This window comes from Prionailurus viverrinus, chromosome C2 (genome assembly GCF_022837055.1).
Source record: "Prionailurus viverrinus isolate Anna chromosome C2, UM_Priviv_1.0, whole genome shotgun sequence".
Classification (NCBI taxonomy): Eukaryota; Metazoa; Chordata; class Mammalia; order Carnivora; family Felidae; genus Prionailurus; species Prionailurus viverrinus.
Genome location: NC_062569.1, coordinates 88823284 through 88850389, shown reverse-complemented (window position 1 = coordinate 88850389; position 27106 = coordinate 88823284). Strand labels below are relative to the sequence as shown.

Here is a 27106-nt window from a genome sequence, read left to right as displayed (position 1 = left end):
CAGCCACCACCAGCAGACCACCTGCCAGGCCTTAAGGAACACACATGACATGTGAGATGGTACCTTTTCTCTCTAATGGCAGCTGGCATTAGAGGAAAAGAAACCAGGTGAGAAACTACTTCTGCCCACTCAGGTCGGGAGAGGGTCAGAGCAAGACACAGCCTGTCCCTTCCCCACAGAGACTGATTGTGCCTGGAATATACACACATGAGCCAGAAGTTTGCTTTCAGAAAGCTAATTATTTATTAATTACACATCAGAGAATATGCCAAGTTGCTGAAATGTGAAGACGCAGGCCCCCTCCTACGGCTCGGAACAGGCACCACCACGTGCAGGAGCTGGGCAGGGGCTCCAGGGGCCGGGGCCCACCTGTGTACCTGTTTGAGATGCAGACAGCCACATACTTGCTTTGTAGGGGTTCTGTGCAGTTCAGATGTGATGATAATTGTGACAGCTTTTGCAAGCATGAGGCACGACAGACAATTTTAAATGTGGGTGAAGGTCACCTCAGGGAAGTCAGGAAGAAGAGTTAGAAAAGAGGTCTTACTGACCATGTATTTTCCATTTTCCCCACCTAACTTGTCCTCATGTTTCGAGTAAATCCTCGCTCTGTAGCTCAGCCCTGAAAGCTGCCTTCCGAACCCATGCCCAGGACCAGCATTGGAAAAATTAGCCCCTTTCTGTACTGCACTAGTTCTAGAATGGACACCCAGTGAGTGTTCTGTCAGCCCAACTGATGCTAGAAATGGAAATGGCTCTGCAGCAGGGGAGGTCAGGATCCACATGGAGTGGTCAAAGTCTGATTTCCCTGGATTCAAATCTGGGCAGCACCCTTGGTCAATATTGATTTAAGCATTGCTAGAAACGCGAGATCTTCGTGGTAATGTGGGTCTCCTCTGCCACAGAACTAGTTTGAAAGCCAGAGTCTATATACAGTAGTTTCTGCAAGCTCGATCTGTGGTTTTTCCGTGCCTGTGCATCCTAATCCTTGTCCAAGGCTGATAATCTCCAAAGGCACAACCTGGTCCCACAACTGCACAGCCCCAGGAGGAGCAAGACTCTCATATGCCATGAAAACACTGATGCTGGTGGTTCTGCCTCCTAGAACCACATGGCAGATTCTTCCCCAGAATAGCCACTTCTGCCCGCTGAACTCAGAGCCCAAAGGCACAGTGCCTGGGACACCTGATACCATCCCACAAATGGCAGGAGCCCACAGCAGCAATGCCATGGCCACTTAACAGGAGCTTCCCTTGCCCTTCCCAGCCTCCTTGGCAAAAGGGCAGAGCCTTTCTTGCAGGACTCAGGCTGCCACTAGAAAGTCTACTTGAGTTTAACATCACAGAGCAACATGGGTCCTAATGCCCTCCCTCAGTAATAGGCAAACCAGCTAAATATCAACTGCAAAAGGTTTATTCTTGAGGACATCAGTGGATCAACAGATATTATACCTATTTAAGAATTGTTATGTGATGAGTAGTTCTGACATTTGGAATCACGTTAATGTTTTACATACTCAAAATTAAATCAAATCAAATCAATAAGGATGAGAGAAAAATTAGAACGCAGAGAATTAAGTTAGCCTGACTGTATTTCAGGCAAGGAACGTAACCACGCTGAAGGTGGGAAAGAAACTCACCAGAATAACTGGTTCTTTGACTATGTGCTCTCAGTCTAAAGACAAAAATAAGTACAAATATTAAATTCTAGATACAAAGGTTGTTTTTGACAACTAAATTCGATTCTGAATCTACTTTCTATGAATTGTAGGGTTGAGCAAATAAGTAAATATATATGGGAGTTAAGTTTCTCACGGTTGAAGAAGGGAATTACAACAAAAGAAAGAGGAATGAACAGAAGAATGAACCCTGGGTGATGGACTGGAATGAGAAGTATCAGTTTGAATTTGTGGTTTTTAATATAGATAGAAAAATATAGAGCTGGATGTGTGTGTGTGTGTGTGTGTGTGTGTGTGTGTGCATGTATTCCTTCTCTCTGTCCACCTGAAGGCTCTATAAGCAGAAACACCCCAGTAGCAATGAACATACCTAGCACCCAGATCTTGGTCTTTAAATACCATTCCTGGGGCGCCTGGGTGGCGCAGTCGGTTAAGCGTCTGACTTCAGCCAGGTCACGATCTCGCGGTCCGTGAGTTCGAGCCCCGCGTCAGGCTCTGGGCTGATGGCTCGGAGCCTGGAGCCTGTCTCCGATTCTGTCTCCCTCTCTCTCTGCCCCTCCCCCGTTCATGCTCTGTCTCTCTCTGTCCCAAAAAAAATAAATAAACGTTGAAAAAAAAATTAAAAAAAAATACCATTCCTCACTTTCTTTTTTTTTAATTTTTAAATTTTTTTTATTAAAAAAAAAATATTTATTTATTTTTGAGAGACCACAAGTCAGGGAGGGGTGGAGGGAAGGTGACAGAGGATCCTAATTGGGCTCTGCATTGACAGAGAAAGCCCAATGTGGGGCTCAAACTCACAAACCACGACATCATGACCTGAGCCAAAGTCGAATGCTCAACTGACTGAGCCCCTCAGGTGCCCCCCATTCCTTGTTTTAAGTAACCAAGACTCTTTGGAGAAATGGTTGATTCAAGGCTAGGAAAGAGAAAGTACAAAATGAGCCTGGAATATTTTGTGCCAGAAAGCAAGAAAGCGATTAAAAAGAAAAGGATATGTTAAAAGGACATAGGAACTAGCCTGAAGGGAACTGGCCAACTCGGGAATAATTTGAGCATCAAAATAATAACAGCAGGAGAGTATTTATGTAATAAAGTAAGAATCTGAATCCATGCAGATGTAAATAAATGAATAAATTAAAATATGAGGAAGAAGGGAAAGTCCTTCATTACAGTAGAAGACCGGCATCTGTAGAAGGAGTGATGGCATTAGAAATGTCACCATTTTGTAATCATGACAGTGACAACTGATTCTGTCAAGAATCATCCATGACTGGGGTGCCTGGGTGGCTCAGTCAGTTAAGTGTCTGACTCTTGATTTCAGCTCCGGTCATGATCTCACGGTTTGTGAGATCAAGCCCTGCTTCCAGCTCTATGTTGACAGCACAGAGCCTGCTTGGGATTCTCTCTCTCTCCCACTCTCTGCCCCTCTCCCACTCATACATGCATGTGCATGCTCTCTCTCTCCCAAAATATTATTTTTTTTAACGTTTATTTATTTTTGGGACAGAGAGAGACAGAGCATGAACAGGGGAGGGGCAGAGAGAGGGAGACACAGAATCGGAAACAGGCTCCAGGCTCTGAGCCATCAGCCCAGAGCCTGACGCGGGGCTCGAACTCACAGACCGCGAGATCGTGACCTGGCTGAAGTCGGACACTCAACCGACTGCGCCACCCAGGTGCCCCTCTCTCTCCCAAAATAAAGAAATAAACTTAAAAAAAAAAGAGAATCATCCATGGATACCGATGCCAGTGGGTAAAAGACTAATGAGGAACAGGATATTTCCACAGTCTCAAAGTATCCCCAACAAATTGTTTATTAATTACAAAAGGAAAATCAGTAACTTTAGAGTGGATTAACTCAGCAGACACCACTTTAAATAAGTAACCAAAGTGAACATCACCAAAAATGAGACGAAGTCCTGTACATCTTAGAGAGGAACACAACTATCACTCTAGAACATTCCTGCCAAAAATACAAAACCTATATCCTATTGTGAGGGGTCATGTCTCAAAGTGAGAGATGTTCTACAAAATAACTGACTTGTGTTCTTCAAAAAATGTCAAGGTCATGAAAGACCAAGAAAGTCTAAGTAACAGTTCTAGATTAAAGAATAGTATGGGGTGCCTGGGTAGCTCAGTTGGTTGAGCATTCGGCTCTTGATTTGGGCTCAGGTCAAGATCTCAGTTTGTGAGTTTGAGCCCCATCGCAGTTTGTGAGTTTGAGCCCCACGTCAGTCTCTGCACTGACAGTGTGGAGCCTGCTTGGGATTCTCTCTCTCTCTCCCCCACTCTTTCTGACCCTACTCACCTTCTCTCAAAATAAATAAACTTAATAAAAAACTTATTTTTAAAAAAGGTAGAGATGTGGCAACTATGTGCAATGTGTAATCCTGGACTGGACTCTGGGCCAGGGAAGAAATGTTATAGGATATTAGGGGGATAACTGGCAAAACTGAAATGCTGGAATGTGGAATGATGGATTAGATAATAGGATTACCAATATTACATTTCCTGATCTTGATAAATATACTGTGGTTAGGCAAAGGAAAATTCTTGTTCTTAGGAAACACACACTGAAGAATTCATGGATAGAGGTACATGGTGTATACAAATTACTCGCAAATGGTTTAGGGAAAAATATAGAATATAATATATATTAGAATATGTAGACATATATATGTGTATATATATACATAAATGGAATAGAAACAGAGGGCATACTAATGATAAAGCAAAAGGACAAAATGTTAACAACTGGTGAAATCTGAGTCAAGAGTATATGAGCATTCTTTGTGCTACTGCAACTTTCTATGACTATGAAATTTTATCAAAATGTTAAAGTTTAAAAATAAATAAATAGTAAGTTCAACAAAAGCTATATTTATACAAGGATCCCAGACACTTATAAAAAAAAAATAGCTTGTATACTCTTGTGCCCAACATGAAACAGATTTTTACTACATGTGAGTTAGCTGAATGAATGAATGAATGAATGTGCTTTAGAAAGTAACATTAGACACCTCTTTCAAAATGGCAGATAAAGCATTGCTGTGCCTTCCAAATTACCATGAAAATGACAGAAAAGATGTGTTGTGTTTTTTTTTTAAGTGTAAAACTATACTTATAACTAGAAAGGGAAAAGAAACAAGTGCCAGCAGCAGATTAGACATTTGAGGAAATTCTACAGATGGGCTTAGAGGGGTAAGAAGAAGCAAAAGAGGGGCGCCTGGGTGGCGCAGTCGGTTAAGCGTCCGACTTCAGCCAGGTCACGATCTCGCGGTCCGTGAGTTCGAGCCCCGCGTCAGGCTCTGGGCTGATGGCTCGGAGCCTAGAGCCTGTTTCCGATTCTGTGTCTCCCTCTCTCTCTGCCCCTCCCCCGTTCATGCTCTGTCTCTCTCTGTCCCAAAAATAAAATAAACGTTGAAAAAAAATTTTTTTAAAAAAAAGAAGAAGCAAAAGAAGGAGAAGCAGGGCAGCTGAGAGAAAGGCTGCCTTCCAAAGCACCTGAGAAGCTCCAAGTGCAGAGCTGGCCATCCCCGGGCGTGGACACAGACAGGGCAATCACTGGCCATGACTTTATCTTGAAGTCTTTGTCATGTGTATGGAAGTAACATGTGTATGGCACTTACAACATTGAAGACAGGGTTGGTAAAGGGCCTAGGTGCTTGCCAAGTTCCTGCATTTTACATTGACGTGGTACAGTCTTAACTCTAAATAAACCGTGAAAAGTTTGATTTGTACACTTAATCCCTAAAACAGCCGTTCTCAAACTTTTTGGTCTCAAGGCCCCTTTACATTCTTAAAAATTATCAAGGACTCCAGAGAGAGCTTTTTGTTTAGGTGTGTTATATCTATCAACATTTACCATATTAGAAACTTACAGGAAGATATTTTTAAATATTTATTAATCATTTCAATATAACAGTAATAATAAGCTCACTATCTGTTAAAATAAATTACCTATTCTCATGAAAAATAACTACTTTCCAAAACAAAAAAGTTTAATGAAAAGAGGCCTTGTTATACATTTTGCCTATCATCTTAATGTCTGGTCTGACACAACACAGCTGGATTCTCATATCTACTTCTGTGTTCAATCTGTTGTAAAATGTTTTTGAAATACATGCAAACAATTTGGCCTCCCACAGTTCTATACTTAGACAAGGAAAGAGTAATTAGTACCACTGATCCCTACGTGAAAAAAATTACCGTCCCCCAGAAGAAAAGAGAATTACAAAACAGAGTGACATACTATATAAGAAACAGCTGTAGCCACACAGGGCCAGGAGAATGAAAGGAAACTTGAAAGAAATGAAGACCCTGTTGCTCAGAGGCAGCAAAGCTTTAATAACTTAATATCATGTTTTCTTCTCCATGAGTCCAAGAATATCACTTGGTTATCCAGTTAAACATACACACACCCCTCACTATTGTAAATGCCATTCTAAATTTTTTTAATGTTTACTTATTTTTGAGAGAGACACACACAGAGAGAGAGAGAGACAGCGTGCACAAGCCGGGAAGGGGCAAAGAGAGGGAAACAGAGGCTGGGTCTGCACTGACAGCAGTGAGTCCCACGGGCGAGGGTGGGGGAGGGGGGACAAACTCACGAAATGTGAAATCATGACCTGAGCTGAAGTCGGGCACTTAACCAACTGAGCCACCCAGTTGCCCCGTAAATGCCATTTCTAGGTTTAAAATTTTTATAACCAACTATAACAAATGTGGAAATGCTCATTATAATTACAGGAAGAAATATATAAATTTTATAAACCTTGACAATGTAAAAATAATAATCCAACTAACAAAAAATTAGAAAGGAAATGGGGTAAAGGGATGGAAGAATAAATGTTCCAATGCCTTCTTTTTGTTAGATCAGGAAGCAATAAGTAAATGATTTATAAATTGATAACTTGGGGTGCCTGGGTGGCTCAGTCGGTTTAGTGTCTGACTTCGGCTCAGGTCATGATCTCATGGCTCATGAGTTTGAGCCCTGCATCGGGCTCTGTGCTGACAGCTCAGAACCTGGAGCCTGCTTCAGATTCTGTGTCTCCTTCTCTCTCTACCACTCCCCCACTCATGCTCTGTCTCTTTCTCAAAAATAAACATTAAAAAAAAAATTTAATAAACTGATAACTTGGTCAAGAAATTAAGGTATAAATATATTACTTAAAGGTACAATGATAACCACCATGGAAAATAAAAATGAGAAACCATACGCATAAGCAGTGGATGTCTCTGGAAAGTGTGGGTGAAGGAAGAAGGGCAGAAGACTTTTAACTTTTTATATCATTCTCTATTGTTTGAATTGTTTTCTTATTACATGCATGCAGTACTTTTTTAAAAATGTTTACTTATTTATTTTGATAGAGAGTGTGTGTGCACAAGTATAAAGAGGGAGAGAGAGAATCCCCAGCAGGTTCCTCACTGTCAGCACAGAGCCCAGCACAGGACTCAATCTCACAAACTGTGAGATCATGACTTGAGCAGAAATCAAGAGTCAGACGCTTAACCAACTGAGCCACCCAGGCACCCCTTGTTGTTCTTAAACAACAGTAAATCTCCTTTGCGGAAAGTGTCATACATAGTTCTTTACTTACACTTGATTGGATTTTAAGGCTGTTTAGGGAACTGAGATATAGATGGATAGAGAAAATGTAGGGAGAAGAGTGAAAGAAAGAAATCTCATAATTGGCCTTCTATAGTCTAATCTGTTAGTTCATGGGGATTTAGTTAAATTTCTGATATTTAAAAAAATTTTTTTAATGTTTATTTATTTTTTTTTTCAACGTTTATTTATTTTTGGGACAGAGAGAGACAGAGCATGAACGGGGGAGGGGCAGAGAGAGAGGGAGACACAGAATCGGAAACAGGCTCCAGGCTCTGAGCCATCAGCCCAGAGCCTGACACGGGGCTCGAACTCCCAGACCGCGAGATCGTGACCTGGCTGAAGTCGGATGCTTAACCGACTGCGCCACGCAGGCGCCCCTATGTTTATTTATTTTTGAGAGAGAGAGAGAGCAGGGGAGGGCAGAGAGAGAGGGAGACCCAGAATCTGAAGCAGGCTCCAGGCTCTGAGCTGTCAGCACAGAGCCTGACGCAGGGCTCAAACTCACCAACCATAAGATTATGACCTGAGCCAAGGGGGTGCTTAACTGACTGAGCCACCCAGGTAAATTTCCTATACTTTATTTATGTTTATTTATTTTTGAGAGAGAGAGAAAGCGCACACATGCACAAGTGTGTGAGCGAGCGGGCGAGGGGCAGAGAGAGAGGGTGAGAGAGAGAGAATCCCAGGCAGGTTCCACACTGTCAGTACAGAGCCCCACGTGGGGCTCCATCTCATGAAGAGTGAGCTCATTACCCTGAGCCAAAATCAAGAATTGGACCCTTAACCACTGAGCCACCCAGGTTCCCCAGTAATCCTGTTTTTAACTCAACCTCATTTTTTGCAGCACCAAAAGATACCTGTGGTTTGAATCACATTTTATTTATTTATTCATATTTTTGTAATGTTTATTTAATTATTTTGAGAGAGAGCAGGGGAGGGGCAGAGAGAGAATCCAGAGCAGGCTCCACACTGTCAGCATGGAACCCGACACAGCACTCAATCCCACAACCCTGGGATCATGACCTGAGCCAAAATCAAGAATCAGACAACGAATCCAGCCACCAAGGTGCCTCTGAGTCACATTTTAAATGTGTCAGATGGACAGGATACTTAGAGTGAAGTCTTTTGTAAAATTGATGTCTGTTCTTAAAATCTGTGTATCTTTTAAGAGAAATTATAATGTGGTTTTGCTATGTGTTGTTCTTTACTGTAACTGCCTAAAATAAAAAGTGAAGCTTACTCAAAATGAGACATGGCTTTCTGTTTTAGGTTAAATTTTACAGACACTGGGATTCACATTAGAGCAAATTTATCACCTGCACCAGACATAACTATTTTTGCCAGAGTGAGGGTTGCTAAGGCCACCAGTGCCTCCCATTTATCAGAAAGCACCTAAGTCCTGTAACTGCTGACAGGGACTGTTTAGTAAAGAACATCACAGGTTTTTTTACACAGACCAGGGGTTTTTACACCACTATATTTTTCTCTTTATGCCTGTAAAGAAAAAAAACATGCACACACCAAAATAAGAACAAAAGAAATGAAAATAGGACCTTTCTCCTGAGAAATAGAAATGCCAAGCATTATTTTCTTGGAAATGCATCAGAGCCTATATAGGTGCCACCTCTGAAGAATTTTGTCAAACTATTCTAAAGCATACCACCATAGTCCTTTGATTAGGTATTAAATCCATAATCACCATAGTCCTTTGATTAGGTATTAAAACTCAGAAAGAAAAAAATTAAGAATTAGTTTCAGTTACACTCGGTAATGATTGAGGAGCAGAAAGAGATATTGAATTATACTCGGGTATGTATATTTCTTTATATCTTAATACAATTATTTAATACTGTTCTGTGAATGTAGAAGTATCTGGTGTTTCAACTGTCATCCTGAAGAGATATATTTTGGTTAGAGAAAGGATAAAATTAATGGAAAAATATCCACCCCATAGGAAGTCACAATGTTCAATCAGGCCACACCAGGGAGTAAGCACCACCTAGTGGCACCTTACTCAAATTACAAGAATAGTATTTCAGAGTTAGTAGGATTCTCCTTACAAGCCCCAGCCTATTAAAAGATGACAAGGACTGTGTTTTTTCCATATCTGGCCATGAATAAAATGTACCCTAAGGAAGTAAGAAGTTTTAAAGTCTCCTAGTCTGTTCATTCACAGCTAGGCAGAATGTAGGAATCATCTTTTTCCTTTCCTATATCTTATGACATTATAACATCTTAAAAATCTTGCTGACCGAGGAAAGATTGACCCTCCCAGGGCTGACCAATTCTTAGAGATAGCAGAGGGCTGGCCAGGAGCATGCCTTTCCTATGCAAACCAACCAACTCTGAGTCTGTCTCCCAAATCACCCCTTTTTATCTAACCTTCATACACCAAGTGAATATTTCCCCTAGCCTAACCCACCCCAGGGCCAGGCACTAGGCAACTAGAGAACACCCCATAGCCCAAAGCCCACCAGAAGTATTTCAACTAGCCAATCCTAAACTGCCTTGCCCTGATTTTCCCATGAAAAAGGCTGTGGTCCAGGCTCTCCCCTAGCTCCTGCTTCTGCCTCCTAGCCAAAGCCTGATGCTTCCCCTGTGGCCATGCATGGCATGGGATCCTCACCTCCTTCTTTTGGGAAATGAAAATAGTAAAATTTCAATGTTATTGACCTCTTCATGTCATCACTCAATCCCCTCCATAAGTGAAGATTCTGTGGGTACAAATGAGACAGGATTGTACTTAATTCATTTCAGTGAAGAATCACTTCCATCACAGTCTCTAGGGAACCTTCATTCATAAAATGTCTCCATTCCCCTTTGTACAAATATGCAGCTTTTTTGGCTCAAATGTCATTTTGGGGGTTGACCTTCTAGGCTAAGTAGCAAACAGAGCTATAAAATGGAAAGAGAGAGCAACAAAGAGGAGAGAGCAGGAAGGGTGACAGTGCCCACATGAAAGCCTCAGACTCAACACTGAGAACCAGTTCTGTCCCTTCTTCTCTCCCAGATTCCAGGACTGTGAGCCTCTTTTCTTCTGCCATCTCCAAAAGTTCATTCTGTCCGGGTACCTTTGGTGGCTTGGCAGTGAAGCTACCAGCTGAAGCTTCAAGGCTTCATGTGCATGGAGTCCCTTCCAAAGATTATACCTAATTTTGTATTTGTGATTCGTATCTTAAGACAATGTCTACAATCAGACAAGCTTCATGCTCTACAAAAACTGGGAGGGCAAGAGGGGTCATGGCTCCAAGGACCCCCGAGACCCCTGATGTGAGCCCTTCTCTTCTGCCGAACTATTTGGGCGCTCAGTTTCTTTATCCGTAAAAGGAGGGGCAAACAGAGCAGTTTTGTCTTAAGTTCCCTTTTCCTTTCTCCTTAGTTATATTCATTTCTCTACATACTAACAAAGCAATACCCTAGAACCTCACATGTGTCTCCCAAGGCTCACTCTGAATATTGGTGTTTTAAGGATTCCAAAACAGGCCTGGTAAACACATGGCAAAAACACAAGCCAGTTCTTCACTGTACACTGGCTGATGGGGGCACAGAAAACCAAAGCAAAGCTTTTGCAATGAAGCCTGACACCAATCCTCAAAATTATACTGTAACCTAAAGACAGGATGCATCACGCTAAATCCAGAGCTGTGGTACGGGTTAGCACTTGTGGTTCTAGCCTATCTCTGCCACTCGTTGCACATGTCTTCTGACAAGTCATTCAACACCTTTGGCCTTGTTTCTTGACATGCTGAGGAAGGGGACTGGGCCAGCGGTCTCTGAGAACCCCTCTGCCTCTTAAAATGTTTGCTTCTATCTGCCTCTCTTGTTGGTGCTACCTCATTGCTCTCCAGTGTCCCACAATATGACCACACTCTCTTTTTTACCCTTACCATCCTAAGCTAACCTGGGTACGCCACTGAATTGAGGCAGAGAAAACAGGGAGAGAGCACAGGATGAGAGGATAGAGAAAGGAAAGGGAGGGCAAGGAAGTCAGGCAATGCTGGGTGGGGCATGTTCAGGGTCAGACACGGCTCACCCCCCGGAAGTCAACCTGGAAACACCTCCTCCTACACATAGGCCAGATGCCATGGCTCTACCAGGGCACCTACTTCCTGGGTCTTCATCAGGCTCTTTTCCAGGGTGATAAGCTCAGGTCAGCCAGACTTTAGCAACCAGATTTCCTAAAGAAGGGTCCTCATAGACTATTCCTACAGGAGCCAAATCTCTTGGAAGAAAGCTAGATGGGGAGGAAAGAACACAAGTCACTCATACTAGCTAATCTGCAGCGTTTGGTGACTTGTTTGCATCTCATAGCGTAACACAGGTCCCCTTTAAGTTTCTCTGGAGACCATCTAACCCTGGGAGAAGGAAGACAAGAACCTCAGATTCATTGGAGGCACTCCTTATTCCATAGCAGTTAAGGGATCTCAGTTTTAACATCTCCACCAATAGCTATTACTGGAGATCCTGGCAATAATATGCACTCAATAAATCCACAGTAAGCTGAGCTCAATATTCTCACTATTCCTGATGTTAAAAGCTTTTGATCCTGCTGGACTTCAGACCTCACTGAGCATGTCTATTTGCTATCTCTCCCTGTCTCAGGCCACCTGCTTTCTCCTGCCAGCTTAATCTTCCTGACCTATCATGTCCACCACAGTCCTCTCTGTCCAGGGACTGGCAGAGACAAGCATGGAATATATGGTTTTTAGCCTTCCATTCTCCTCCCTCTGGCTCCAGCTGTTCCTTAACTTCCCAGGCCCATGTTTCACAAACAGTGTACTCTACTGGGTTTCAGTGTGAAATCTGCTTCATCCAGTCACTGAACACACACTGTATTTAGTGCTCACCATGTGACGGGCTCTGGGCCAGATCTTTCCACATATGGCATAAAAGGCTTGAAAATCAGGTACTCCCACCCCATCTCACAGTTGTGGAAGCAGACTTGGATCCCTGAATAACTTTCCCAAAGGTCCAGCACAACCAGTGACAAAGTCAGAATTTAGAACCCAGCTTCTCAGGTTCAAGTCATGGTAGTGAAGCACCTGAGGACAGAGGTTGCCAGAACAAGACCTGTACCTGCCAGAGATTCAGTAGGTTCCCAAACATGCACACATACACACATACTCACACACAATCTCAAGCCACTCCACACCCATCTGGGTCTAGAAAGTGTCCCATCTTCCTCAGCTCACCCAGTCCACCCAGCCGGCTATCCTGGACAATGCCCCACATTCTGGTTTCAGCCACTGGAATAATTCTGGATTTGGGATTCAAGTCTTTGCTGTGCTGAGTTCTGCATTAATTCCCCAACTGAACCTTCTGATTACTTATTATCACTACATTCTGGAACAAATACATACTCCTCACCCTAGTTTTATTATTAGCCAACATTCACTGGCTGCTCACTATTGAACCAAGCACTACACTAAATATTTACATGAATTATCTCTTTTAATCTTTGTAACTCTCTTTATTGTAGCCATTTTATAGGTGAGGAAACAGAGACTTAGCTAAGTAACTTGTCCAAGGTCACAAATCACAAAGTATTAGTCAGTACTTGAATCCAGGCAGCCCATGTATGATTGACCGCCATACTATTAACCTGATCTACAGCTTCAGGTCACAACTGGTCCACTTACTACTGACCAACACACACACACACACACACACACACACACACACACACTCACACACACAGCTATACCACCTGGTCTTGAGATAATTAAAGTAAGAGTCCACTAATTCACCTCTCCACCTAACTCACAAGCATCCCCACTGCGGCCAAATATCCTAAGAACTACTTTCTAGTCACAATGACCAAGAAAAGAGCAGATCTGAACTGAAGGATTTGGCACAGGATGCTGCCTTCTTATTCCTCTGTCCTTCAAACTCCAAAGCTCCTAGCAGAATTCCTGACTACCAAGGCTGGAGTGAAGGTAGAAAAAGGTTCATAGGAAACTTGGAGGGCCAGCCACTCCCAGAGTTCAGCTTCACATGTTAGCTACCCAACCGGCTACCTGCTCTCCACACAGGCCTCTGGTTTGCCATCTGAGTGGCTCTGTTTCACCGCTAGGGCAAGAGACAAAGAGAAGAAAGGCCTTGGCAATAAGCACGCTTGGGTTCTAAGTGCCTCTGTTTTTCTCATCTGTCAAACCAAAATAATCATATTTCTTCCAGAATGTGTTATGAAGATTAAATTAAGTAATGCATATGAAATGTTCATTACATAATAAGCACCCACCAATTGGTAGTATCATTTTCCTACCTGTTCAGCCTGGGATGTGTTACCTGGCTTCACCATATATGTTCTACTGCCACCAATACTTCGACACCTAATGCAGATGGCAGCTCCCTCAATCTCTAGTGAGCTCAGTTCAGTTAAGTAGAACCAGCACTAACTGAACATTTTCTATATGCTAAACACTAATAACAGGTATTGAGGATGCAACAATGAATCAGGGGTTCACAACCATAAGGGAGATAGGAAAGGAACAGCTTGTTTCAATGCTACACAGTAAGTGCAGTGATAGAGCATGTGCCTGGAGCAGGGGAGCAGAGTCAGATCATGGAAGGCTTTGGGGGCCAAGAGTTTGAGCTGAATTCTGAAGGCAGTAAGAAGCCATTGAAAGGCTTTAGCAAAGCAGTCGAATGTATAGATTTCTGCTGTAGAAAGGAGCAATGTGGAGAAAGAGGTTAGGAGGGTATGAATAATCCAATTCAGAAATGGTGCTCAGGACAAGACAGTGCAATGGAGACAGAGAAAAAGGATGAATTTCAAGCATCAAGTGAACACCAAAGGCCTTGACACTGAACACTGTCCAGTCCCTCAATATTTGAAGATTGAGGGAGAGGGAGATGGAGAGAGGGAATATAAAGCCCTTTGTATCTACCACATTTTTAAAAGCAACTCTTTTGGGGCACCTGGGTGGCTCAGTTGGTTGAGCATCCAACTTCGGCTCAGGTTATGATCTCGTGGTTTGTGAGTTCAAGCCCGGCATCAGGCTTGGTGCTGAGAGTTCAGGGCCTGAAGCCTGCTTCAGATTCTGTGTCTCCCTCTCTCTCTGTCCCCTCCCCCTCTCCCTCTCTCTCCCTCTCTCTCTCTCCCAAAAAATAAATAAACATTAAAATATTATAAATAAGTAAATAAAAATAAAAAGAACTCTCTCTTGGTGCACTTATGACAATTTAATTTGCATTGTGGGCATCTACTGCTTGTTTATTTGCTCAACCAACTAACATTCATCATCCACTTAAATGCCAGGCACTGCCTCAGGTACTTGGAGGGTTCCAGTGACAAGTCAGTTAAGAGAGAAGTATCAGCAAAGACCACCAAAGGGGAAAGACACAAGCACAGAGCCTGGGGAATGGTGAGTTTTGGCTGGCATGTGGGGCACAAAGAAGATTCAAGGGACCAGGCTTGAAACTCCAGCAGGATCAGCCTGTGCAGGACCTAAGCTAAGGAGTTTGAGCTCTGAGTGGTGGACACATGGAGCCACTGAAGGTTTTTAACAGGGGAGAGAGAGGTACAGGTGAGCTTCAACAGATCCTTCACACAAAGATGAGTCAAGAATATCTTGTCTCTTTTCTTGGAATCCCTGTGGACAAGAGCCTCATATTTTTCGTGTAGGCATCTTTCTCATGCCCAACATGGCAGCCATTATTTCAGAAGTGGTCCACTAATACATGTGAAGTGTGTTAACACTCACGTATAGTCTTACATAGCTAAAGAAAACACATGAGAAGCTGGTCAAGCTAAATAAATGTGAAGACCCCTGACAAATCAAGGTCTCTCTAATGGTCCTCGGCCACACTAAGAGCATGGCCACAGGCCTTTCCATCCAGGAAAGAACAGCTCTGGGCAGGCATTCTGCAGAGTCTCCAGTCTCTCACTTCTCAGCAGCATGAAAACTGGCAGAGTTGAATGTCAGGAGCTAAGTACGAGGGTGTGGGGTACAGCCCTGGACCTGCCAGGGGGAGAGGAGCAGTACCCTGTGCTGAGTACTCACCATCTGTCAGCCACCATGCTGCATTTTTCACATGTACCCATGAACCTGAAGAGGGGGTAACTGGCCAGTTTGGATTCCCCCACCAACTTACAACACCTCCTGCCTCATCTGCCCTTTGTCTCAAGACCCCCAGGTTCTAGAGCCTGCTCTCTTGCTATTGTTTGAGGGCTTGAGTTGATCCTCTCCCTTCATGGCAGGCTTATTCCCCGCACCCCATTATAATGCCAGAACCCCTCCTGCCCTTCTCTACAAAGCATGAGAGAAATCTGAGGGATGGTGAAAACTTCAAGGTTGAGTGATCATTAAACAGCAAGACCACTGCAGGTAGTTTCCTGATTAACACGTAAGCATGGCTTTTTATTTTTTAAAGGAATTAACTGTATTTCTGCAGAGAACTCCTTCAGTTCCATAGCTATGTTGAATATTTACTACAACTAATGATCAACAGGGAAAGAAAAAAAAAAAAAAGACCTGCAGACATCAGGAAATCCAGAAATCCATTTGGCTGCAGCATATATGAGTTTTTCAGAAATAAATTTACCTTCTTGCACGGGTTTGATTCAAAAGTAAAAGGAGTTCATATTATCTGAGTCCTCACTCTGTTCATGGAAAACCTCCGTGGGGCAAGAAGGAATGCTCATGATTCAAAACCCACTACAAATAATACCAAAGAAGATTTTCTGCACACAGATGATTAAGAGTTGGCTTAATATTTTCTTGATTAAGCGAGAATACCAAACTAAACTTCTGAGATAATTACTTTTAAAATAGTCTACCATAAAGTTTCCATTCAGCTTCTTGTCTGGGTGCCCCTTGTTGGATCTCAGACCCCCGCACGGCACAAGCCTACCTGTTGGGCTGCCTCATGGAAGAGTTCCTGCACTTGAGACATCTGGGCTGTTCTCCTGGAAATGGGGTCCTGGTGGTCTGGGTGGGGAGACCCCTCTGGAAGGTAAACACCATCTTTGGTCAGGCTGGCTCTTCTTCCCTCCATCCGTAGGATCCATCCTTCCTGCATACACCACACACAGCCCTGACCAAGGAAGGGACTTTCTTCTACCTCATCTGGAAACCCCCTTTCCTCTCCTTGGTACCCAAATCTATTCCACACATCTTTCAGAACTTCCCTGTGCTCACACCTTGCTGTCCTGGAGCCACACTTGCCCCCAGAGCTTTCTTCCCTGAGCTCCTTCAGTATGGGGGTCAGAGCCAGCTGCCAGTTTACCCAGCCCCAGAGGACACAGTCTGACACTCCCCTCTCATCCTTGTGAACCCCTCTGTCCACAGCAAAGGCAGAACTGGCTCCCTAGAACTGGTTGCAGGTAGTGAGTGAATACAGATTGGTCCATGGGCGGAGGGAGACAGAGGAGTTTAGGTGGTTCTTTGAAGGTCCCCTCTGGAGCAGGGCCAGAAAGGGTAGGGGAGTGGAGACAGCAGGTAAGCAAAAGAGGACTGAGAATCATTATAAGAGCTTGGTTCTCTTCAGACGGGCAGTCTTCCCCTTGGTACCGGAACCAGCTTTCGCTGGAGCAGGGACTTTGCGCCCTGCCTGTTCGCCCCCTTTCCCTAGCACGGGGATGGGACAGAGACAGGGCTCATGACATTTTGGAAAGAGAAAAGGGAGAATGAGAGGGGGGTATGGGGGCAGAGTTTGTCGTGTGAGAAGAACACGATCAATGACAGCAGCCAGAGAAGGCGAGAAGGGAAAGTGCCCCGAGCATTCCAAGAAAAGAGCTGGGAGCTGGGGGCCGGGAGACTGCGAGGATTTGGCGGGCTGCGGGAGCTGGGTGTGAGGGAGACCCCAGAAAGGTCCCCGCGGCTCTCGGCCCCGCTGCCAACGCACAGCCAGGCGAGTCTGGAGCGAGGCGCGCTGGGCCTGGCTTGACCCCCGCCGCTCGGGCCCTCGGTCTGCGGAAAAGGACCCCCAGGTTTCCGGAGACGCTCCGGGTCCGCAGCCCTGGCTCCCGCGCGTCTGTCAGCATCCCCACTTCTGCGAATCCCAGATGGAGCAGCCCACACCCGCCTCTCGATCCTGGGGAGAACCCACCATTCCTCTCCTGGGCGCGGGGCAGGCACGCGCGCGTCCGAGTGTCGCGTGCAAACGCTCAGGTGCACACGCGCGCCCCGTGACGCGGGGGCAGGGCGGGGATTACCTGAGCAGGTGGCAACGACGGGTTCCCTTACTACCGGACAGAGCTCCTCCGGGGAGAGGAGTCGTCCCCGAGACCACCCTGTGCACTCCCCACCCACCAGCCCCGTCCACCCTCACCTGCCGCAGGGTCAGCGAGCTCTAGCGCGGGGCCCGCCTTGTCCCCGCTCCCCTAGCCCCCGCCACGTGGCTGACCAGGTGTGCCCTGCGCGGGTCCCCCTGTCCAGCTGGAGAGGCGGGTCTCGTCCGGGCTCGGCCACTCCAGCCACGCCTTCATTCGGGAACCTCTGTGCCAGGTGGAGAGGGAGGGGCTTCTGAGATTTCCCCTCCCCAAGGGTGGGGCCCGCACACCTAGCGCCTCCCAGGAGGGCTCCGCTCTACGCGACAGAGCTGCCAGGCCTGGGAGGAGGGGACGGAAATCTGGAGCCCCGGCCGAGTTACCGGGAGGGGAAGTGGGGACTCCGCTAGCTCTCAGACGTGACCGGACCAGCCACTGCCGCTGCAGCCCTCGGCCAATTCAGTGCCACCAGCTGAGGTGGCCAGCCCTGGGAAATAGGACGCGGCGCGATCCTACTCACTGCAGTTCTGAGAAATTGTCCAACCTTGCACACCAGAGTGAGAAAGGGCGGGGAGCCCGAGGGCCTACAACTCCCACACTGGCCCCGTGGCCCCCCTGGGCGGGTGCAGAAGCCTCTGAGCAGGAGAGGAGACTGCGCTCCAGAGGTCCCCCCGTGCGGCTGGCTACCCCACCAGCTGACCCTCAACCCGAAGGAAGTGCAACTCTTTTGCCCTTCACCACCTTCAGCAAGACTGAGAACCGACTTCCCCAGGGAGTGAAATAAGATTTCCAGGACTCCAGCTTGCAGGGGAGTGGGGGGGGGGGGGGGGGGACTGAATTAACATACAGAGGATTAAATTATCTCCATTTCCAATCTGGCATATTTCCTAATCCTTAAATAACTTGCTAGGCTTCCATGTGGGCTTCTGAAAACAGGAGGGCAGCTGGGAGTACTTCCCACGCCCACATGAGCCTTTGTGTGAAAATCCCTAAAAATAGAGGTTGTTCTTTTAAAAACAAAAGGGAAGGCAAAACCATGGGAACACTGACAAGAGTCCCAACATCTCCTGCTCCAGTAAAGGCTTTTTTGGTATGGAAAGATACATAGCATAAAGTGTGCCGTTTTGATCATTTTTAAATGTACAATTCAGTGGCATTAATTACATTCACTATGTTGTGCAACCATCACTGCTCTTTTTTCATCACCCCAAACAGAAACTCTGCACCCATTAAGCAATAATTCTCCATCTCCCCCTTCCTCAGCCCATGGTCACCTCTAGTCTACTTTTTGTCTCTATGAATTTGCTTCTTCAAGGTATTTCACATAAGCAGAATCAGACAATATTTGCCCTTCTGTGTCTGGCTTATTTCAGTTAGCATGTCCTCAAGGTTCATTCATGTTGTAGCGTGTGGCGGAACTTCATTCCCAGCAAAGAAGTTTTTAATTACCCATCTCTGCAAGAGGAAAGACTCCCAGAATAAATTACACATTAGTCGTCTGTAAACAATGGATAGATATGTGGGCAGGATAACACTGTCATTTTATTGGAATTGACTGAATATCCGTATACTACATCTACATGGCCAGTAGACTCATTTTTATTATTCAGTTTGGGGTCACACATGACACTTTTATTTTTTGCCTTAAAAATAAAAGGTTGGTTTCCTGTTTGCTATCATTTTTCTGATGAGCCTCCCTCTAAGTGTCTGTGTGAATTTTGAACAATACACATTCACTTCCATTTCAGCCTGAGCTAAAAACATTAGAAAAGGAAATCCACACTGCTGTTCATAACCACCTTTTTTGTTACTCATTACTTTCTAAATGAGAAGTTCCCTTCAAAGCTTATAAACATCTTCAAACCCAAGAACAAATGTTTATTTTCCTTATGTTAAAGCAAGAGAAACCTACCCATCTTGCTTAATGTAGCTTTATCTTATAACAATGATATATATTTTTTAAAAACCCACATTTGCTATATTGAAAAACACTACCCTTGTATATCCTTTGAATAGAACAATTCCATTTTTAACATACTACCCTATCTGACCTAGTATAAGGATGTTAACTGCATCATTAATCTGTAATGGTTAAAAAAAATTAGAAGCAAAATATCCATTAACAGAAGATTATTAAATAAGTTATGGTACAGCCATGCTCTGGCAACCAGTATTGGAAAGAATTAGTTGTTTTTATATGTACTAACATGGAACTCTGTTCATCACATAATAAGTAAAAACACCAAGTTGCAGAATAATGTGTAATTATTTTTTATAATGCAATGTATACATATATGTAGTTTGTATGGAAAACACATCAATCTGTTAATAGTGATTATCTCTAAGGAGTGGGATTGAGATAGTGGGAGAGGAAATCTACTCTGGTGTACAAATTCTGGATTTTTAATGGTTTTTTTTTTTATGATCAGCACATTACTTTTGGAGTCTAAAAACTAAATAAGAAAATTAGAAGACAATGTGGGGCAGATTGTATTTTCTGAAGATGGTTACACTAACGTATCCCATCTCTTATGGTCTTCTTGCAATATGACATTAATGTTCCTTCAAAAAGAGATGGGTCTATGTTCCCTATGCTTGAGCCTGAACAGACCTTTGTGAGTGCCTTAACCAACGGTAGGAATGGAAGAAATGACACTGTTTGACTTCCTAGGATAGAATATAAAAGCAGTAGGCAGTCCATCTGGCTTCCTTGCTCTCAGATCACTTGTGCTTGGAATTCAGCCACCATGTTGTGAGGAAGCCTGGGCCACATGCGGAGGACACAAGTGGGTGTTCCCACCTATAGCCAGCATTGACTGCCAGACATGTGAGATAAGCCTTCAAATGATTCCAGTCCCCAGCTTTAAGTTCTTCCAGCTGAGGCCCCAGACATTATAGTAAGGACAAGCTGTCCTGACTGTGCTGTGTGAATTCTTGACCACAGAAACCACAAGACACAATAAATTGTTGCTGTTTTAAGCCACAAAGTTGTGGGGGTACTTTGTTATTCAGCAATAGATAGTGAATACATAATGCATCCAGCCAAGGTAAAAAAAAAAAAGGGGGGGGGGATTTTTATTCATTTCATTGTTTGGACTTACTAGTATTGCAGCCCTGTTAAATAACAAAAGTCATAATATTGTTTTTAAACTCACTTGTTTTCCACTCAGTAACAACTCCAGTTCAAGTTGAAGTTTGTAACATTGAAGTTGTTGTTCTGTGGGCCTTACCCCCACTTAGCCGCTGACGAAAGCTCCTTCACCTCTTTCCCTTCCAGTGATTGGTGCTAAGAATTGCCCTCTGTGTGAAGGCAGAAGAAACCATGTCTTGAGAAATGACCTCATTGGTCATAAAGTCTGAACTCTGAGGAAAGATCAGAGCTTGGAGACATTCAACCAAAACAGAAATGTAAAAACAGGTTGAAAACATTAAATCATGATGTAAATATGTATATATACAAAATTACCTCACAGCCTAGGTGCTGGAACCAGAGTCAGAAGGGTCACAAGAGGTGGGTCAGCTGGTCCTCTCCCTAGGCTGGACTTTACAGTCACCTGGGGGTGGTTTTACCCAGGTCTGGGGTGGAGTCTGGGCATCAGTATTTTCTCTTAATTTCTCAGGTGATTCTAAGATGCAGTCAAGGTTGAAACCCATGGAATTTCTAGCCCAGTAATTTTGGGGGCAGTTTTTGCCTCTCTCTTAAAATACTTAAGGGATAGAATATACCCTATCCACAGTGGTGTCTTACTCCAGTTATAACTTTCAAAGACAAAGAGAAGTTGTGAAATATATTACTCAGGGAGCACAAGTAATTTACTATCCATCTCTTTCTTTGTAGCTGGTCATTGTGATACACCTCCCTGGGACATGCCTATTTAAAATAAAAAAAAAAATCACAAGACTTCTGTACACATTCAGAAAAGTTTGCTGGCTTTGAGGGTGGAGTTGGGATTTGAATGTACATCTGGTTCCAGTATTAGGCTCTCTCCTGTACACAAAACGGCCTCTCTAATCCAGGTGAAGAGATAAGACAGAAAAAGGTCGAGATGTGTTCCCAGAAGTCCCAGAGGCAAGAAGGACATTTGTCTGAAGGGCCGGCAGGCATTACTGGGAGTTGGAAGGGGCGACTCGAGAGCTGCAAACCGGACATAAATACAAACCCCTCACACAGGCTGAGATCTCCTAGTTCCCAGAGAGGTGGGGGCAAGACCCCAGGAAGAAGAGTTTTGCCTTGCCTATCTGGGGTAGGGCTGAGCGGAGAGGGAGGGGCTGCCACTTCCCTGCTGTCAGGTGTCTCCAGCTCCTGTTGAGATCCTGTTCCTCCTCCAGGATCTATACTGTTTGTTGATTCTGGGAGTTTGCCCTCTGACAGGAGGAAGTCATTCTCCCTCTAGCAGCCACGTGGCATCTAGTTTGAGCCAGGACCTATTGGGACCAGAGAACACAGGAGATGCAGAGAGAAGCCTAATGAACCGGGTCCAGTTCATGAATGACAGTGGCAGCCTTAATGGACCAAGACAACAACACAATTAGCCTTCAGCACTTGCTTAAATACCCGATATGGAAGACCCATGGACAGATGAGAGAAGTCAGACCTGCATTTGGGTCCCAGTTCTTTCTTTCCACCATGCTCTTTCATGTGTCTGAGCCCTCATTTCTCATTTACAACATGGAGTTAATGATAAAGCCTGCCAAGCCTACGTGACAGAGTTGTTATGAACATTCCAGAATTTTGATGAGGACTGAAATCCAGCTCTGTTTTCCAAATACACCATCTTTCCTCTCATTTTGAAACTCACAGGGGCAGATTCGTGGTCCCACTGCTGCTATCCACAGGACCTCAAACTCCCAGGCAGTGCTTCTTCTCTTGCACCCATGAGCTCTTTGCACCCTCAGATGTGACTCACAGGGCCTGGCTGCTCTCTTTCAACCATATTCACCAGGTATCTGTTCCTCCCCAAGCACTGAGCCCAACACTGGCACACGATGAGGGACATGATGGCTCTGGACAGGCAGGAAATCAGATTCTCACACTAATAATCAGATCATGACAAATAGCCATCTATGCTGAAAGCAACTGTATGGAGGGCAAGGAGTCTGTGGTTGGGTGGGGACGTGCAGAGGGGGAGGGTAGTTATGACCTAATGGAGATCAGGATAAGCTCTTCTGAGGAAGTGATGCTGGGGCTGAAATCAGGGTGGGGAGTTAACAGGTAGAGTGTAGAGAAAACAGTCTTTGTGGCAGAAGGGGCATGACCGAGTGTGAGAATCTGAGAGCAATTTGGAAGTGGAAGAGCAGAGGGTGAACTCACTGTGGGGAAGGCTGGGGCTGTAGGCAGTGGCGGTCACCAGGGCCAAGGCAAGGTGCTTAGTGTTTATTAAATAGCAACTGAGAAGCTTCTGAAGGGTTTTTGCATGGTTGTTACCTGTAGAAAGGACTGGAGGCCATCAAGAGATAATGGGTAGAAACTTGTAGGAGCCCAAGCAAGACTTGAAGGTGGCTTGGCCTGTGGTTATGATAAAGGGATGAAGGGTTCCAAGCGATTCGAGAAAGTCACAAGACCTGCCTACCATGAGTTGTCAATCTGATCTGATCATAGAATATTTACTGAGTCACACCCAGCAGTAAGCATGTCCTCACATGTGGACATGGCCTTTGTTTGTTGGCTTCTTCCTTTTATTCCCATGCTACTGAGCAGGGGAAAGTGCTGGGACCGTTTGTTCATTTATGGAATCCTAGCCTCCTGTTCTTCACTTGTTGTCATATATAGAGAAGCTCTCATTTCCCTGCAGCCAGAGAGTAGTAAGGAGCCTAGGGGGAAGTAAATGGCCCTAGAGACATGTAGTCCTGGCCACATCTTCTAGCCCATTTCTACACTAGGGTTTTGGAAACAGGTCCAACACATCAGATGCCATGTTTCTCACTAGCCACTGATGCTCGTGTGTGTCTCCAGTGGGAATCTTGTTTAGAAGTTTGTGGCTGAGCATAGACATCCAGTATTCTCAGGTTCCTTGATCACAGCATCATCTTAGTACCATAAAAACTCCACCATCAGGGGTGCCTGGGTGGCTCAGTCGGTTAATCATCCGACTTCAGCTCAGGTCATGATCTCGCAGTCCATGAGTTCGAGCCCCGTGTCAGGCTCTGTGCTGACAGCTCAGAGACTGGAGCCTTTTCCAGATTCTGTGTCTCCCTCTCTCTCTGCCCCTCCCCTGCTCCCCCTCTCTCTCAAAAATAAACATTAAAAAAAAAAAAAAGGCACCACCATCATTTCTAATACCTTCACTGTTTGTGCCTTTTACCACATTTACTCCTCATTCATTCATTCATTCCTGCTTATGGGTAAGGCACTGTTCTATACTGTGAACAAAATACCACCAAGAATCTTTTCCTGATGAGCAATTATTTTTGAATTTTTCTGAAATATTACTAAAAACACTTAAGGTAAATAAATCTAACTTGCATGAAAGGCCAAACATCACATACCATCAAGCAGCTGTTCCCGTTTGGTGTATACTCACTATGGCACACACCATATAGTCACTAAGGAGGAAAACAAAGGAGATAGCAATAACTGGAGAGAAATGGTGAAAAATAAATGTAAGAGAAAAAGGTGAATGAGCAGGCCAGGCCCACCACACAGACCTGTGTCCCTTCCTCCTGCCTGGTGAAGCTGGCTGCAAAATTCCAACCTTACTGTTGGCTTTTTGCCTCATGGGCAGTCAGGTTCTTGTTCCTGATTAACCAGTAGCTTAGAATGGAGTAGTTCAATATGTTCTTACTTTTGTAGGATATTTTTGCCTCTTTTTCCCCCCTGCAAGCTTACTGACTTTAAAAAATTCACTGCAATATACATCATTCTCAAAAACGTTGCATCCCTTCCAGGGTCTCTGAAAATGGAATCTCTTCCACCCACCTCACTAACTAGCTTTTCCTTGCCGGTCAATAAAATCCAGACAAACCCACTCATACCTCCCAATTTTTTGAAAGAGGATATTGTCATCAAGTCAGGAATTTATCACATGCTCTGCTTTATAAGAAATGAAGCTTCCAATACTTGTCCAATTCTGCTCTAGCTCCCCTTTGTGCCACGTCTAAAATATGAACTAGGAAATGTTTAGTGCTTTATAGTTTACAAATCATCTCAAATGACTTGATATTGACAGCAATTCCGAAAGAACTTTTATTATCTCCTTACAGATAAAACATCGAGGCTCAGGAAGGGTAAGTGACATGAACAATGTTACACAGACAGACCAAGGGAGAACCACCACTTGTCTCTTTGATTCTCTCTTGCTCATTCTGCTTCTTAACCTGCCCGTGCAGCTTGTAGAATCTCATGACCCTACACCCCTGCAGTCTCACAATACTCAAGAAGATCACATAAAGGTCATTTAAAGCTGTCCCTTGCAACACTGGTTATGCCACCTCTGAGCACCACCATCTGCTCTCAGATCATGAGGGCCAACTCAGCAAACTGCACAGCACAACTTCTCTCAGTGCATGTTGCCAGCGAAGCCGAGAGTGGTTCTGAAAGTGTTTGCTCAGTTGTATCCTCTTTCTGCCATTTCATTTTGTGCTCTAGCAATCAGTCTTAACTCTCATTATCAACACGACAACAGTTGTGGGACAGTGCTGGAATTCCCATAAAGAAACAAAGGAAAACTGTTATTCAGGAGGTTTAAGGGTAAATTTCATAGTGGTCCAAACACCTTGAAGGAAACAGTCAAGGAAAGGAGAATGTAAGATAATTAGGGGTTAGTGGAAGTTATTTGACTTAAAGAGCATCATAAACATAATCATAGCTGGGAGTACTGACTCATGTGTGACTCAAATGATTTAAACTAGTATTAATACCACTCCATGAAGACTGTGCTCGAATGACTAATTAGCACCGGTTCAGTTAGCTCTCCTATTTCCAGGAAAGCATCCTCCAGCATCCATTTCCAACTCCCCACTAAGATATAGGTACCCCTCAGGTTCACGAATCCCTAGAGCACATTCATTTCCCACTCCTGTAACAGGTACATTCCTTCTGAACAAAGGCTAGTCTCATTTCCACAGTCCAGGTTTGAATTTTATCCGTGAGTTTGGTATTTTAATTAGGCAATATTTTTAACGTTATTTCCACTTTATTTGGCCTGTATATATTTTCTATCTTCTGCAACCAATTTATTAAAATTATGTTCTCTAGAAAACTGTCCTAAAGAAATCTACTACTTACCCATTTGATGAGCCCTGAGGTATTTAGCTACACAGCACAGCATCCAATACATCTTATGCTTTAATAATCTAATGTACAGTACCACACCCTGCAACAACCACCACCTCAAAAACCTCTCAGATGCCCAAATAAAGATGTTAATAGACTTAACCATTTATGTGCATCTAGCACAATGCTTGTTCCTTAGCAGGCGATGGATCCTGAATACTAGGCCCCAGCAAGTAAGAATTCAAATCATTAGAAACATAAGTACCATCACAGGTAATAATACATTTCTTTGGCTCCCTTGGCCACCTTAACACAAGCATGAATTTCAGAATCTTACTATGAACGGGAGCAGCTAGGGAAAATTAAGTTATGATTTTAAGAGTTCACCTGAATGCGTAAATATGCAAAAACTCAAAATGTTCTCCATTTTTCCATTCAGGTCCATTTCTAAACTTGGGTTTTTCAAGTAGTTTGAAAATCACTTTGAAAATGGTCATTCTCATTTATAGGATCACATTTCACATCCTAGCTTTTACACATATGCACATCTGCATGGGTGTGTGCATGATGTTTTACTATAAATGTCCTTTTAAAGACATTTGAAAATGACAAGAAGAACTAAAATTTTACCTTTAGTGCACTTAAATTCTTCTGCTCCATTGACTCTTTATAAGCCATCAAATGGATATAGTTTATCCTAATACCTTTTCAGGCTGGGGGTGGGAGGGAAAGAGAGGACAGCCAGCAGTCTGCAAAAAAGTAAACTTCTATCCAAACATAATCATAGAAATCTTCATACTCCTTTTGTGCATGACAAATTGTCAAGTAAGACTCTATGATAACATTAATTCAAGTGACTTCAATTTCATTTTTTCTTGTAATCTTCAGAGGTAGAAGTGTCATGTAGAGTATATATCTCCCCACCCCTCTACCTACCATTTCTAACCATTCAAGAAAAACTGAGATCTAGGAAATGGATTAATAGACTATCAGTGGTATTATGATGTATGGTTACTTAAAGCACCATGCTAATAAAGCCAGGGTCCTAGGATTAATCTCTGCAAAGGCCATTAGTTTATACTGTTCCAAGGACCTGGACTGCACTCCTAACTGCAGACAGCTTTCTTACAATGTGTCACAAGACAGGGGATCGGCAAGGTGGTAAATGGATAAAAACAAAACTATCTTCACTAATAGGGGGTAAAAACCCACATATGATGGGTTTACAGACTCTTACCCATAAAGAAAAAACAACAACACATAATTTTTAAACCTATGTTAAACATATTTCAAGTCTACAATATTGGACAGTAACATTTGACTCCTAAATTTTAGAACTGCCTATACATTCTACACAAAAGTAAAGTTCCTGCTGATGGTTACTCAATT

At 43.9% G+C, this 27106-nt stretch overlaps 1 protein-coding gene across 1 annotated transcript in view; it reads right to left on the bottom strand.

Moving 5' to 3' along the window:
* SLC12A8 (solute carrier family 12 member 8) overlaps nucleotides 1-24788 on the bottom strand; it is a 148483-nt gene extending 123695 nt beyond the window's left edge. Inside the window, exons 1-3 of the mRNA XM_047874263.1 lie at nucleotides 24777-24788; nucleotides 17568-17666; nucleotides 16149-16243 (exon numbers count right to left, since the gene is read on the bottom strand). Of these exons, the coding sequence (XP_047730219.1) occupies nucleotides 16149-16190 (42 nt within the window). The 5' untranslated portion in view covers nucleotides 16191-16243; nucleotides 17568-17666; nucleotides 24777-24788. The remainder of the gene's footprint in view (nucleotides 1-16148; nucleotides 16244-17567; nucleotides 17667-24776) is intronic.
* Nucleotides 24789-27106: the final 2318 nt, after the last annotated feature.